Source organism: Fonsecaea nubica, assembly GCF_001646965.1.
Source record: "Fonsecaea nubica strain CBS 269.64 chromosome Unknown Scaff73, whole genome shotgun sequence".
Taxonomy (NCBI): Eukaryota; Fungi; Ascomycota; class Eurotiomycetes; order Chaetothyriales; family Herpotrichiellaceae; genus Fonsecaea; species Fonsecaea nubica.
The window spans coordinates 107437-123157 of NW_019173746.1; the positions used below are offsets into that span (position 1 = coordinate 107437).

General features: G+C 51.5%; 4 protein-coding genes across 4 annotated transcripts; 1 reads left to right on the forward strand and 3 right to left on the reverse strand.

The window, feature by feature from the left end:
* Positions 1-4641: 4641 nt before the first annotated feature.
* Positions 4642-6066, reverse strand: AYO20_08791 (formate dehydrogenase; the record flags this gene model as incomplete). Its single annotated transcript, XM_022647067.1, has 4 exons — positions 4642-4988; positions 5045-5589; positions 5652-5827; positions 5902-6066. 4 exons carry the CDS (start codon positions 6064-6066, stop codon positions 4642-4644), a joined length of 1233 nt encoding a protein of 410 aa, XP_022496987.1.
* A 3485-nt stretch (positions 6067-9551) lies between these two features.
* Positions 9552-10872, forward strand: AYO20_08792 (hypothetical protein; the record flags this gene model as incomplete). Its single annotated transcript, XM_022647068.1, has 2 exons — positions 9552-10602; positions 10670-10872. 2 exons carry the CDS (start codon positions 9552-9554, stop codon positions 10870-10872), a joined length of 1254 nt encoding a protein of 417 aa, XP_022496988.1.
* A 562-nt stretch (positions 10873-11434) lies between these two features.
* Positions 11435-12904, reverse strand: AYO20_08793 (hypothetical protein; the record flags this gene model as incomplete). Its single annotated transcript, XM_022647069.1, has 1 exon — positions 11435-12904. The coding sequence occupies one exon, from the start codon at positions 12902-12904 to the stop codon at positions 11435-11437; it is 1470 nt and encodes a 489-aa protein (XP_022496989.1).
* A 1536-nt stretch (positions 12905-14440) lies between these two features.
* On the reverse strand, positions 14441-15712 carry AYO20_08794 (hypothetical protein; the record flags this gene model as incomplete). The annotated part of the gene is made up of 1 exon (XM_022647070.1): positions 14441-15712. One exon carries the CDS (start codon positions 15710-15712, stop codon positions 14441-14443), a length of 1272 nt encoding a protein of 423 aa, XP_022496990.1.
* Between the last annotated feature and the right edge of the window lie 9 nt (positions 15713-15721).

The following is a 15721-nucleotide window of genomic DNA, read 5'->3' on the forward strand; positions in this document are numbered from 1 at the left end:
AGGAAGGCGCAGGCGATGTGTAGGCAGTTATTGTGAGGCACTAAACCCAATTAGGGTCGATGGTACGTCTTGGCATATAGCGGACGCCGTGCACGTGACACTCATAAGGCTGGCGACGATCAGGCGATGCCAACTAGCAAATGCTCTGAACTGTGGGAGAGCAGAAGGGAACTGAGGGGAGCGGACAAGGGAGCGAGTAAGTCGAATAGTCATAAGCTGGAGACGAGAGGAGAACGAAAAGAATGTATGGTATGAAGGCGCAATATGAGGTGTACACGGGACGAGGAACGTGGTGGCACTTGAGCAGTGCTGAACAGTAAAATACATAAATGCTAGATGATACATGACGATGCACATGACTATGTACATGAATGCCAATAGACAGACCCATTCTGATCTCAAGCTCCAAGCCACCCAAGAGCAATGAAGTCTTTTCCTGTGATATGACTCGGGCTCTATCCTTGCTTCCTTGCTTCCTTGACAGTCCTATGATTTGAACCATTTTATCTAAATGCCTTGAACCTTGAACTTCTTTCTTTTTGTGCCTTCCATGTCTGAAATAGAGAGTGTGTTTAGATTTTTAGTTTTGTTTTTTTGTTTTTGTTTTTGTTTTTGTTTTTGTTTTTGTTTTTTGTCTTTTTTTTCTTTGACTGACGTGGCGACGTGGTGACAGAAATAACATGGCGGTTATGACATGGTAGTGTAGATGGTTGAGAGACATGATAACAACATGGTATTGTCATTGCTGGATGAGAGGTGGTGCCAATGCATGGTATTGACGGTGATGAAAGCTCAGTTGACGTGGATGAGCGATGAATGCTTGGTGAACGATTGACATTGATCAGACAGGAGATGTAGGTGATCTGTAGATGATGGCAAATGGTGTGTTTAGACCATAGAGAGATGTACGTGGTAATGTTGCGTTGAGAAATGGCTGAGACTGGAACAGGGACTGAAGGAGTGACAAGTTGGAGGAAGATGATGTGCGATAGGTGGTGTTTTCCTCTGGCACTGTGAACTTCAGGACTGAGGTAGATGGCATGCTGTGGTTTGTTTTCCGAATGAGGGGAATTGAGCGAAGGACAGGTGGAGGTAAACAATGACATAAATAGTGGCAGTTGGTGTTCTTTATATTTGAAGGGGTTGATGGTAGAGGTGTGCACCTTGGAGGTTGGAATGTTTGGAGGTAGAGTATGGTGTTGGGAAGTTGATTAAGATGTTGAGTTGATTGAGGTGTTGAGTTGATTGAGGTGTTGAGTTGATTGAGGTGTTGAGTTGATTGAGGTGTTGAGTTGATTGAGGTGTTGAGTTGATTGAGGTTGATAAGAATGAATGAAGCTGTTTAAGGGTGGTTTGAGATTGAGGATTTGAAATTAGGTTGAGGTATTTGGAGGATGAATGTAAATGGTTGAAGTATTTCAATGATAGATTGAGGTTTTGTAGGATAGATTGTTTGAATGGTTGAGGTCCCTTGAAGGATTGAGGTTCTTTGAAGGTTGAGGTGTTTGGAGCAGCATTGAGGTGTTCATAGGATGGGTTGTTTGAAGAATTGAGGAGTTTGGAAGATTGAGGTTGAGTTGTTTTGAGGGAAGAAAAGGTATTGAACGAGCGACAGGTTTCCAGCAGCAGCAGCAAAGGTGGCGAGATAAATGGCAGTGATATTGCAGTCCTCTGTACACAAGACAGCGTCGATGATGAGGTATATGAGAGGCGTCTTTGACTTATGTGAACAGGATTGAATTGAACGAGTGACTGTGCTCTGAGCGACAATGGTTTGAAGCGAGTGACCAACAGAAATGTAAATGAGTGTGTTGTAAAGAGCGTCATGGCTTTGGAGGGAGCCGTAAACCCTGGTGTAAAGAACGTGTATGGCAAGCTCAGATCGAGTCGCACTGCCATGTGGTTGGCATGAAGGTTGACGCTGCTGCCACTGGTGCTCTTGTCGCTGAATAAAATACAGACTGGCAGACCTGGGACATATCTTTGTGCAGCTCGATGGACAGAGAGTCTAATAACGCTTGGAAGCGCTTTCGGTCTCCTGACTCAAGGCCCACATCCAACTGTTGCGGCATCTACCCAGCCGAAGCCAGTACGCACGCATCCAGATGTCATCTGTGTAACTCAGTAACCGGGACATCAGCCGAAGCCTTCTCACTGTCATTACTGGTTTGCAACCGTCTGTGACCTGACGGTAGATAGAGGTCCGTTCTGCAAGGCAGTCTGGGGGCTAACCGCTGTTATCAGACGTCGGCGTCGTGCGCATTTGGCCGCGGTGCCCTCTAGTAGGCTGTCCATCGGTCGGACAAGTGTCCACGTCGTGGACGAGGAACAACCCTTGGGAGGGTTGAGGAGGGAGAGGAGAGAGGAGGGGGGAAGGGGGAGAGAGGGCCGTCGTCACCTTCCCAGAGTTCAACAGGAACCTCTGAGAAGGAGCAGTCAAAAGATGACGTGCTCCCATGCTTGGGTGGACGGCAGAAGATCTTGCGGAGGCGCCTGCGGAGACGCAACAAGAGGAAGAACCTCTTGAGCTCCCAGCAGGTCTCGCTGGCCAAGATGGAGAAAGAGACGCCCATGGTGCTTGTCAAGCGGGCGGAGGAAAGAGAGAGAGAGAGAGAGGTGAATGTGACTGTGGAGGATCTTGTTAGCAATGGTCAACTTGGTGATAGGGAGGACTTTGTACTCACGAGGTGGTTGTTGCTGCTGTCGCGGTCGCTGTTGCTGTCGCTGCTGCTGCTGGTGCTGGTGTCGCTGTGCTCCTGATGCTCATTGTCAGTGGGAAAACCAACAGTGTTGACTGGTAGGGGCACTCACGAGTACGTGTACTGTCGCGAGGAAAGGAAAATTTTTCCTCGAGGGGGACTGCTGGGGATATCAAGTCCATGCTTGCATTGTCAGATCAACCCAGGGTCTTCAAGGTGAAAAAATCATATTGAGAGAATTGAAGGGTTCTTCAATGGGAGTGGGGAAGTCGCCCTCGTAAATGTTGGTAGACGAGGCTGAAACGGGGCGTCCGTTGACCTGCCAAAGTTAAATACCCACCACATTGACAACCCCCAGCCTCCTCAACCACATCAAATATCACCGCAACCCAGACAGAATTCAGCACGCATTTCTGAGAACTGGAACCAAACTGTACCATTAAGCATCTTTTAGAAATTAGTAAGATCACCGACAAACCTGAGTTTGCCTGCAAATTTTTGCAGACGGGGTCGGGGCGCCTGAAAATTGTTTGCTGCCACTTGTGCATGCACGAGACCGACTGATCTGATCTTTCCTGAGGCATTTCCTCTGCGAAAAATCTCTGCATGGGAAATTTGTCACTTGCTGAGAATTTCATCAACTTTCTCTGCGACAAGGCGGACCTCGAGTCCTTGTGTTCCACCTTTCCCAACGGCCGTGCACTGACAACCCGAAAAAGAGCTGATGCTGATTGTACTGAACACACCTGGATACACTTGGGAGTCTCGACTGAATTTTGCGACTCTTGTAGCTATCGCATGAACTCATTTCTTGAAGCACCTGACCCACCGTGAGATACATTGGGGCTGGAGTTGTTGCTCACAACCCTCTGAATTGGATAGATTACCGAAAATAGTTCATCCGTGCGTTCCGCCGAGTGGTGCATTGGCAGCAAACAGGACAATGGTCTCTATACACTCTTAAGAATCATTTCTTACGGACAGCGATCAAACTTGTTCTGTCCATAATTGAGGTTGTTGTTGACTGACGCGATGGTGCGCGTCTCGGCGCGTCGAGCGCGGGGTCAGTCCAATTCGATTCATACTGGGAAGGTATGGCGGAAGGGCCATCACGCGCTGATAATGACCCTCTCTTATCGATAACTTCCACCTGCTTATCTGGCCCACCTGCACCCCATATGACGCTTACCCTATTAGGGAAATTCAGACGCTAGACCCCTCACCGCATCGGATCTTGTAGCACCTCAACTCCTTCATCCGCTTAATCGTTTAGCCATCTCTAAAACGCCGGATAAGTTCTTATTAACATGGGAAAACTTAGATAAGCGCTTGTACCTTTCACCAGGCCGGCCCTTCCGATGTATCACCGACATTATGTAGAGATGGATTAGGCGGCTTTTCAAGAGCGAAAAGCCGACAAGCCAGGACTGTCAGGGTGCCCAGGACAAAACATGCCACCATGCCTAAGTGGGGAGCTTAAGCTTGAAGCTTTCCCCGCACCCACTTGGGGCTGCAAGTCGGTCACTTCGTGCCTCATCATGAGACTTTTCCCAAGCTCCATGGTCACTTGGGGTTACGGAGAAATGGAAAATTTCACATGTGAGAAAAGGCATCTTGGAATTCCCAGCCCCGGCGACTCGTCTCGCCAATTCATGTTTTTTCTTGGCTGTTACGAGATTGCTCAATCTCAGCCAGTCCAATGCTTTGTGATAGATTATCCCTCCCGGGTAGATATATATTCCGCCTGACCTAGTATCGGGGAAGATGGGATATCACTGCCACTCATGATATGCTGTTGCTTTTGATAGCCTGCTAGATCGAACTGGGAGAAAGAAAAAATGACCCTCCACACGCTCATCACCCCCTCGACCCTGGCCGATACACATCATTGTTTTCGTGGTCATGCACGCAAATAAGAGCGCTTGCTTTGACAGTATATCGTTTATTTCTTGTTCCTTTGGCCATAAGACTTGGTGGCATAGTCACCCTGGTAGCAGATCAAATCCTCAGGCTTGTAGTCGTGGCGGCCGGAGAAGTAGCTCTCCAGGATAGCCTTGGTACCAGCTGCATACCGTTTTTGAGCATCGATCGAGGTACCCGACATGTGAGGGACCATGGCATTGCCACCACCCCATGGGTTCTTGGCATATCGGAGGGGATGATCCTTGGGTGCGGGTTGAGGGAACCACACATCACCACCATACCCGTTGAGCTGGCCGGTCTTGAGGGCTTCGGCGACATCTTCTTTGACGACGATGGCACCACGGGCGGTGTTGACGAGCCATGCACCTGCAGAAATGAACGTTAGCCTGACGTTAGTGAAGCAAGGTCAGGGCACAGCTTACCCTTCTTCATCTTGGAGATCAGGTCCTTGTTGAACAGACCACGGGTCTTCTCGTGGAGAGGGCAGTTGATGGTGACAATGTCGCACTGGGCCAACATCTCTTCGAGGTCTTCGACACGTCTGCAGCCAATCTCCTTTTCCTTTTCAGGGCTGAGGGGTTGGTAGTCAAAGTACAACAGCTCTTTGCAGTCGAAGGGCTTGAGACGACGGAGCACACGCTCTCCGATACGTCCAACGGCAACGGTACCAACAACCTTGCCCTCGAGATCGTATTCGTTCTTAGCCACAGCTGCGACGTTCCAGTCTCCGCTCTCGATCTGCTCGTGGGCAGGAACGAAGTTGCGGACAAGGGTAAGGATGGTCATGACAACGTGCTCGGCAACTGAGACGACATTGCTGCCAGTGACCTCAGCAACGGTGATACCGCCATTGGTGGCGTTAGCGGCGTTCAGGTCGACATGGTCAGAACCGATACCAGCGGTGACGGCAATCTTCAGCTTCTTTGCTTTGGCAAGACGCTCGGCCGTCAGGTAACCAGGGTGGAAACTAGAAGCAAATGTTAGTGACTCCAGTTCAAGTCAACCCCAACACGGTTTGGTGCATCGTACGGAGTGGTAATGATGACTTCGGCATCGACGAGCTCCTGGTCAAATTTGGAGTTCTCGCCCTCCTTGTCCGAGGTGGTGACCAGAGTGTGTCCTTGATCCTCAAGCCATTTTCGGATCCCTAGCTCGTTCTCTGTGGTTCCGAGGAGGCCGGGTTGTTGTTTAGCGTGCTCGCCGCCCTACAAAGAGTGTTAGCAACTGAACCTTTGGATATTTGGGGGCACTGGTAGAGTGAGAGACCAGAGAGACATACATCATAGAGGACGAGAAGGACTTTGCCCTGACGTGAAGCAGAGGCTGTCAGTGTACGTTTGGCAATAGAGGGAATGGCTGCACGGCGTGCAAGATGCGGGGAAGAAGCAAAGAGGGATGAGGCGGGGCGCGACAAAGAACGCGCAGCAGCACGAGCAAATACCATTGTGAAAAGGACAAGTGAGATGAGAGGAGAGTCGAGGTGGTGAGCAAGTAGAAAAGTTTTTGAAAAGATAAACAGGCGGTAAAGTGGTTTTGTAGTAAGACCTGGGCCTGTAGCTTGGTCAATAATGTCATGAGCAGGTGTGGCAGGATGCGTCTGCCGGCAGAGCTTTGAGCCTGGGGAGCAGTACCTTAATTGTTCCACTAGTAACACAGTACCAGTTAGCTTGGCCGGGACACTGGGTGGGGAGACTAAGTAGGAGGAAGGCAGTTAGAGGGGGGCAAGGGGGCTGAAAGAATATGACGAAGTATTCGGGGGAGTGTGTGGTATGCATCGGGGGCAGTTGCCACAGAGTACGATGTACTCGGTGACAGAGATTAGGCCGGTATTGATGGGTGAATGTGGAAGGGGGAGGAGGGGGAATGAGTGGATCATCAGGTGGGAGGGTGGAACCCAATGCATGAGGAGAAAGCGCAGGGAGAATGGACTGGCGGGGAGGGGCAGTTTGCAGCTTGCAGTGGTCGCAGGTAGCAACAAGGAGAATTAACGCCGTAAGCTGGAGGTCATGGGCGTGAGCTGCTCCTCCTCCCAGGCTGCTCAGCAGCATAGGAGGTTGGCCGAAACCCCCGCGGCCATTGCGGCGGTAAGCAAGCTGCGCCCCGGGGAAAGATGCCCGAAAACAAAAACACTGAGAGTGGCATAGTGATAGGAATAATAATAATGCAGGAAGGAAGTCACCGCGAGCGGCCACCAGTGCCTGGTAGGCTGGAGTACGTACCTGCAAAAGGCTCAATCCAACTTGTTCAATAGACGAGGCCGATGGTCAATTGAGAAACTGTAGTACTGCAGTGAAATATCAAAAGAATCAAAAATTCCATTCGTCTTCGGACGACCGCTCAGCGCATTTATAACCTTGTGACCATCGTCCCATTTCCAATGACCACACACGAAGATTTTTCCCTCTTTGCTGTGTCCTTGTGCTCTTAGGGCAACGAATCTTTCCACACATCATCCTTCATTCCCCCTCTTTTCTTCGTCCTTGTTGCGGAGCTCTGCCAGTCACTGCCAGTCACTGTCATGGTCCTCTAGCTTGCCCCACCACTCATCTTCCGACATCCATCCAATGCTTGCTCCTCCAGAGTCTGAGCTCCAAGGCTCTCATGCCAGGTCGACCGGCTCGCTTGCCGCCTGACGCACGGCACTTGAATGCCTTCCTCCTCCCCGCCGAGCCTTTGCGTTGTCCATGAACCTCCGTTCCCATGTCGATCAAACCTCGTTTTCAACGGCTTTGACGTCTCAGTGACTTGCAGGGTTTCATGGCGAGGGTCATGTGTGCTGCGACAAAAGGATGACAAGAGAGCGCTTAGAACGTCGAGACCTCGATGCTGACCCTCCAAACACACGCGTCCCCCTGCATCGGATGGCCTTCCTACACCATGCACGAGCGGGATTTACTCGGACTCCATGCCTTTTCCGCTGCACATCATGGCGGTTCAGTCTAGAGAATATTTCTTCCGTGGTTCGGAAAGGTTGAACAGTTAGTGTCCCGATGCTGTGGTCACAATCCCATTCATGTAAACAAATGTACTATTTTGGTATCAAAAGGCGGAAGCTCGGCCTGCAAATGGGAACATGTGGGGAGCTTGGGGAATTCCCTGCCCAAAACACACCCGGCCAACCGTCCCTTTATCGGATCGTGTTCGCCTAAACGATCTGCCGTCGACGAATCGCCCATTTTCTCCTAAAACGGCCGATGAAGTCCGCATTTTCCGACGACAGCAACTTGAACAGACAGCTGAAGCCAGCCTGCCGCCACATGGGAATCCCTAGTGGGCAAGCGTCCAGCCCCTGGCCGCATGCACTCTAGATCTGTGGATACAGATCACGATTTCTGCTGGCCCCAATTCAATTCACGACCGAGATATCCCCCACAAGGCTCTAGCGGCACAACTGCTATCGTAGTGGCACATCTGACTTACCGTCCACTTACCCGTATATTCCTGCTGTTCCCCGCCAGACCGTATGTCGACAATGTGCAGGACCAGTGATTCTCTAACCAGAGACTGTTCATCACCCTTCGGTCTCGCAAATGCTGGGAGGTGTCTTCTGTCTTCAAGGTGTACGTTGATGGCCTTTGGATATTCTCCTTTCGTCAACCAACCGATGCATCGGGCTTCATGGGGTTATCCGAGTATTGCTGTAAGGCTGCCGCAAGGCTGTGCGTCTTGCAAGGGTGAGATCTGGTCTAGTCCCTGCCAATCTGGCTTTCGAGCTGCATGATGGCTCTCTGCAGATCGAGGACCGGATTTCTTGCTCCGACGACCATCATCAGATCGCGAATAGTGTCTCGATCTTGCAGTACACCCACTGTCCAGAAGACGCCTTATTGGCTTCTCCAACTTTGGGAACCCCAAACCTGATGTTGCGCATGCAGGCTTTAATCTGAGTTTTGGAGGCTTTCGAAAGTCCCCTCCCCATCGCTTCGGGAGGCTCGTAGTCTGATGAGTAACGCCCCGGCGACAAGCGTAGCGAGATGCAGGTCTGATCCTCAGTGCTGGTAGGACATGACCGTGTTCAATAACTCGATCCAGTCTCAGCTGCTCTGATAGGTTAGACGTCCTTGTATGTTGCCCGAGTCGTTCATCTCAATCTCATTGGTATATTTGCAGTCTCATACCACGTCTTTGCTCTCTGCCTTGGAATATGTTCACGGAAAACAATTCTCTCTTGGAATCCTTGGCTGGCTATTTGCATTGTTGCTGGCGTATGTCTTCCACTCGAAAGCCCGCTTCAGCGGATATGACCAATGGAGATGCGTTGCATCAAAGACTGTAGGCATGTGACCGAACGAGTCGGGTACCACCGGCACTGTAGATGTGTGATGATATCCCACATAGAATGCAAACGCGGCGGTCTGGGGAGTGGTTCTTGTATTCTCTGTCTTGTCTTGGCGACTGTCTTCAACGTTCCATATTCGAGCTGATATCAGCGCTTGGCTCAGTTTGCGATGATGACTTTCTTCGCCATAGACATCTTTTTTTGCGAGTTCTGGAAGCACTAGATATCAGTGTGGTGAGGCTCTGCTGTTCGGATCGTGTCAATCTGCTAAAACTCCCTTACAGTTTGACAAACTGAAATCTCTGGGACGAAAATCCATGGATTATACCTCGATATTTGGGGATGAGGGCATCCACGACGTCTAAGCCTTTATATGAAGCGTCAATGACTCTGCAAATCTCATAGGATGGGATATTTGGGATTGCTACACAAGTTCGAGCTATATCTTCATGGAAGCCGTCGTTGGGAGGGAGGGGAAGGCCGGACTCGGTATTACCTTTCTCCGTCAGCAGAAACTCCGATGCAGGCCAACAATAGCCGATGACAACACATTTTCTACTTGCGGAGCATAGCATAGAAAACCCAGTTTCACAATAACTGAGCAGCGACGAGGAGCCTTGCACGCGGGGATCTGTTCCGCTCACGAAGACATGGCGACTCCACGCCTGCCATTTCTATACCCGAATTTCCTGCGCGCTGTGCGTGCGTGCGAGCCTACCACGTACCATTCAATTCGTGCCCGCCCGTCAGCTGCGGCCAAACCACGCCGCAAGGCTAAACTCCATACCTCTGCGCCGCGCCCGCAGGACGCTTTTCCGCAGAGATACGGACCAGCTGCTTCCCAGAACCTGCCGCCTCCTTCAAGACCCTCGGAACCAGCGAATCCTCAGCAAGAAGCCAGAGACAAGGAAAAGGCAAAGGACGAGTCGAAAGAGAGCAAAGAACAATCTCAACCGGGTGCCACGAAAGATGCGCCCACAGCAGAAGAAGTCGGGCAGGATGAGCCTCAAGCTTCAAACGCAGACTATATTGACGAGGCATCCATGACCAAGAAAAGCCAGAAAATCAATGTGGAAGATGACAAACCTTTGGACAACAAAGAGCTCGACCTGATTCTCGCGGTGCCCTCTCCGTCAGAAGTCAAAGGCAAGGACGCACCCAAGCACCCACACCTCGAACCATCTCCGTACGAGCATCACTTCGACACCTACTCGCTCGTCCAACAATTGGCGGCTAAGGACGCGTATACCCTTGACCAGGCGATAACGCTGATGAAAGCCATCCGGCTCATGCTCTCGCTAAATCTCGATGTCGCCAAGGAAGGCCTTGTCTCCAAGTCTGACATTGAGAACGAGTCCTACCTGTTCCGCGCCGCATGCTCCGAGCTGAAAACCACCCTGCAAAGCACACGACATTCCGAGACGCTGAAGCAGCGCAGCCAACGAGCACAGCTGCAGCACGAGTATGACATTTTGAATCAAAAGGTGACGCAAGACCTGATGACGCTCAAGGAGGAACTCAAGGGATTGTTCAACGACCGCAAACTGGGCCTGCAGGAAGACAAGCGCAAGATTGATAGCAAAATTTCGGAACTCAACTATGAAATCACAGTGCTGCTGAATAGTGAAGCCAGGAGCGAGGTGGAGGGATTGCGGTGGGTGTTGACCCGTCGCGCGGCGTTGGCGATAGGGTTCTGTGCTTGTAAGTTGTTTCGGCCCCCAATCCATGTCCTTGGAGTTGTGTGTTCCAACGCTAACGATGACACCAGTCATGATCATTTCAGCCCTGAACTACTCGTCCATCAAGACGCGCGAGAGGGAGGAAGCGGAGAAGAAACGGAAGGCTGCGAAGAAGGCCGAAGAACAGCGCGAGCTGCAATTTCAACGCGAGCAGGCCCAATATCCCACTCTGAGTCGGACGCAAGGGACGCAGACCGGGGAAATGGCCGTCGCCACTGAGAGCCTCGGTTGAGAAGCAACCCAGTTCGATCGGCCTCATATAAAACGAGCGTTGGGAGGGTTCATTTGTCCAAATCTGATATGATACCATATAGACTTTGTATTCTCCACGAAGAGGAAAATATGACCGGGATCCACCCTCAGCAGTCAGCATCCAGCGGTGGAGGAGGTAGATATATCTACGAGCTACCAGAGAACAGACGCATCTACATAGGTACTGTATCTCAGCTGGGTAGACTTGGAACGTCCCTACCGGCTCCAAATGCACTAGCTAGCTAGCCTCCCTTTTTTTTCTTCTTTTGAGCTTCTGTTTACTGCTTTGTCTCCTCCTTGTCTGTCCTTCTTGGACTTGAATAGGTTGGTTTGATTATGCCTTGACTTGTAAATGAATATGTCGATGTCGATGTTGGTATGGGACGAAAGGGCCTGAGAGATGGGTTATCTATCTACGTACATACATATTGTACATACACATTTGGTTGCACGGTAGCAGCACCTATCAGGAGGAGGAGGAGGAGGAGGAGGAGGAATAGCGGACTTGGGTAGCTTGTAGGCGAGACAGTACACATTCAGGCTCAGAGATTTGCCCAGTCGACCTCGCTCGGTTCCTCCGGTTGCTGTCCCATCTCTTGCTCCAGGACTAGCTCCCGGCCATTGTGCGGAGCATGTCCCTCGCCCTTCTTGCCCGGGGTCGAGGCAGCGACGTCAACTTGAACACTTGCTTTCCTTGCTTCATTGCGTCGGCGGATGCGGTCTCGTGCTGCTGCGATGCGCTCCGGCGGGAGCCTTGTGGCGGCAGGTCTAGCAGCTAGGGTGGTGCTGGCCGAGGCGGAGCGCATGCATGTTGTTGCTGGTTTTATCTCTGAAGACGCAGGTGAATTGCTGGGGAGGGATACGAGCAGCCTCGCCGAGGACGAAGTTGTTCGTTTTGGTGTCGGCGTTGATGTTGATCGCTTGAGCGTGGGTGGATGCTCGCTCGCGATGGTGCCCCAGCCACTGGGGGGAGGTTTTGGCGGCTCGCAGACGCCGCCTGATTGTTCTGCTGTGGCAGCATTCGACAAGCTAGTGTGCCTATGGTCCTTTGAATCCCTTGTCGTCTGACTCCGCACTGTTGTTTCGACCCTATCGACTTCCTCCCGGACGTAGCCCCGAGGTTTGTGCCTGAGCGCTGGCGACGCACTCGTCTCTACCGTCCTAACACTGGCCCTCCTGTCCTGTCCGTTATCTTTCGGTTGTACCTGTAGCTGCGGAGGATGGTTGGCGCTGAACTGGCAATCAGTCGCGGACTCCGCGCCTCTTTTCAACCTCCCGTTCTCCCTTTGAAGTTGTTCAATCATGGCCTTCAATTCCTGGTTTTCCGCATCCTTCTTGCGCGCGTACTCGCGCATTTTCTGTCCGTAGCGAACCAACTTCTTCATTTCCTTTTCGGTTTGGGTTACGTAGGCTTCGATCGCCGCTCGGGAGAGTATGCATGGCGAAGTTGGGGTGGTTGTTGCGGTTGTTGCAGGAATGCCCCGTGCCGTTAATGGTTCATCCTGCAGTGGGTCCTGCCACTTGGAAGATGCCTTCTTCCTCGTGGGTGATGCCAGCTCGATGCTGGACTTTGAGGGATGAGGGGCCGGTGGCGCGTGCTGCAGTTTGGTCTTTGGCTGCTTGGGAGAGACGGGCAGAGTGGCTGATTTGGGGCCTTCGGGGCTGACACTCTTGAATTTGACATTGATGTCCTTCAGATATTTTGCTCTCGGCGTCGCCAGTCCCGGCGTCCGCAGGATGCCCTTTGTAGGCGAAAGGATGTTACCCGCACCTGTGGTGTTGCTTCCCCTCTTTCGCTTCTGTGACGGTGACAATTGGAGCTCTGCGAGAGGCTTTGGCTTCGGTGATGGCGATGAGGAGTACGAAGGCACGAGATTTTCTTTGCCGCCATGCTCGGGCGAAGAGTCGGGCGAGGAGTCGGGTGAGGCGAAGAAGACGCTTCGAATGGCGCGGTAGGCGAATACTGGGGCCGGCGTCACGGGTCCTTCCAAGATGGTCTCCTCGCCAGGCATATTGTTGGATGTACTTTGTATGGATTGGATGAAGCTGTTAGCTGTTATTGTAGTGCTTCGGCACCTATAAAAGGAGAGGGTGTCCTATCATGGCAAGATGTCTTGTCTAAACAGTGTTAAAGCCTGAGGGTGGCAGACTCTACCTCTGGCTGCGCGTTGTTGGTGTTTTCCCGTATACGGTTAGCGCGAATCTCATTTGGCTATCGATAACGGCCCTGATTGTCCCTCGCTTCCCCTCGTCGTCATCATCAATGATTCTCATGATCAGGGGCCTTTGACCGGCTTGCAAAATAATCCTCGAGGCTTACTCCTCACGTAGTGTTCTCTAAATCTAATTCCACCTCCATCCATATACATCGGCGATGCTATGAGGTGGAAGTCAGGGCATGGTTTCTTCACCTTCCGCCGCAACAAGCCCAAACCATGGTCGGATGCAATGACGACGGCGATGACAGTGTTTGAGCAGGCTGTGAGTGTGCCCGAGACTTTTACGTGGCGCCAGGAGGTCCGGACTCCGAGTCAACCATACCAGCTGAGTTCATTGCTGACTCCATTGATCTTTTTCTCAACTTCCGCTATCTGTACTATGACATCAAACGACCTAAAACGCTGTCAAGGTTGGTAGTCACGCTTAGTCTCAGATACGAAGAGGGTGCGGGTTCGCGAATCCTTTCCCTTGGATCTGGTGGACAAGGGTGCTGGGTAACATGGTTTCAGGCGACCAACGTTGAAGCATGGGTATGCGGGTAATTGTGGGTGGTTGGCATAGTCTTCTTCCTGCAAGGCAAGATACATTATAGTTCGAACCCAATTGACGGCTAGAACGGACAACATGAATTGCCTCTGCTTGATCCTTCGTCATCCATCCCTCAACCACGGGACGGTAATCGTCACGTCACCGACATCATCCATAGGGATTCAGAGAGGCGTACTGGGATCCCAGTGGCAGAAGGTTGCAGGGGGTACCTGGATGGCAGCGCAAACACCTCGAGAAGTTGGTCGCCTTGGGAAAACGTCGGTAGAGCGACAATACAGATCGAAAAGCTTGGAGCTCGGAAAGCCGATATGGCAAGTCCACGGAGTGCCCAAGCGCGGTCTCTCCACCATGGTAAGGGCCATAAAGCCAAAGATTCTCAACCACGATGACTGACGGTCGAAAATACGAAAACCGTGGCGATTAGAGCGCTCATCTCGCCGAAAGCGCTCTTGTAAAGCTGTCTCGCAACAAGAGATCAACTCCAGCCGTCCCCCCCACCTGCCTAAAAGATGATAGATGGCCATTCCGTCGAGATCCTCGCAGAGTAGAGTATTGGCCTTATGCCTTTCTGTATTATTGTTGTTGCTCAAGCCAAAGAGAAGCTCAATATTGCACCTTCGGCTGCATTGCCTGGAGCGATTCGAAGAAGGAGAGGGGGGGGGGGGGGGGGGGTTGCATATCTCTCGTAAGAAACCGATATTGTAGGTCGTGGTTTAGAAGGATGGATCCATTTGCAACGGTTGAGAGAACAAAGATGTCTTCATTTCCTTAAATGGTGCTCAAGTATGTTCCGAGTCCGAGTCCGAGTCCGAGTCATCGTCTTCTGCGACCTGCTTGTCGATGACTTTCCTCCACTCCTCCATCATGTTCTTCATATCTCCTGGCGTCATGCTCGCGTCGACGACTTCCTTAGGTAGTTTATGAGCCGAGTACTTTGTCGCTGAGAATTGATACGCCTCTGGATCGTCGCGTTTCACAAGTCGAAATTCGGGGTCAAAGATCACTTCGTCCTCTTCTTCGTCCTCAGAGTCCTCGTCCCCTTCTCGATCTGCGCAATCTAGTCCTTCTCTTATTTTCGATTTTGGCCCTGACGCTTCTGGGATCGGCAGTTGCAGCAACTCCAGCCACGAGAATAGTAATGGGTCCGTTCGTGGTGCCCAAGGGTTTATGTCGATCAGCCACACACGGTCGTGTGGTGGTGGAATGTAAACGTCCACCACGAAGTTCTCGTCTGAAAAGGCCTTTCCTCCGCTACCAGGTAGCAAATGTTGCTCTAAAAATTCTTGGATCAACTTTTTGAAAGAATCTCGCAGATCGAAGAGGAAATCAAAGTGGTTCATCTCTCGCTGACTTATCGCAATGAGTCTGCCTTCTCGGATGAAACAGCGAAATTCCAGCGAGGGATTCAGATTGAATGCTTTCCGCAGTACAAGATGGTAGGGCACTTGGGGAAATGCTTTCTCCTTGCTATCGCCAGAGGCATTTCCACAATCACCTTCGGTTCGATCGGCGCTATTCGTATTCTCTGCGATGGTGCATCCGTCAAAAGCGTGCTCCAAGTCATGCGTGACGAAGTCGCTTGACTTCAGTAGCAGATATACGTCATTTGGAGTTCGACATTCCATGTCATTTGTGGTCGCAATCCAGGTGGCGTCCTTGGGGGCTGACCAGTTGAGCTTGGGCATCACTTTGCCTCCTAGTTCGGAGATCGTAGAACGGATCTTGGAATGTATATCGGCCCATTGTTCCGAAGGATCTTCGTTCTCATCTTCGTCGTCGTTTTGGAAACCGTCTTCAAATCCACTGTCAGCATCGCTGGGCCCGCGCTCAGGTGGTAGGATTATGCCATCGGCGCGTAGATAGTCCAGAAATGGCTGAGAGAGAGGGATAAGACGGGATTTGGGTGTTAGAGAACGGCAACGGGGATACCATGAGTGGAAAGAGCAGTTTAGGATGTGAGATGGGGTGATGGGAGGGAACGGGAGGGATGTTAGTGGTTTGTGGGTGTCGTTGTGGGTGTCGTTGTGGGTGTCGTTGGCGCTGGTGGACATGTTTCTTGA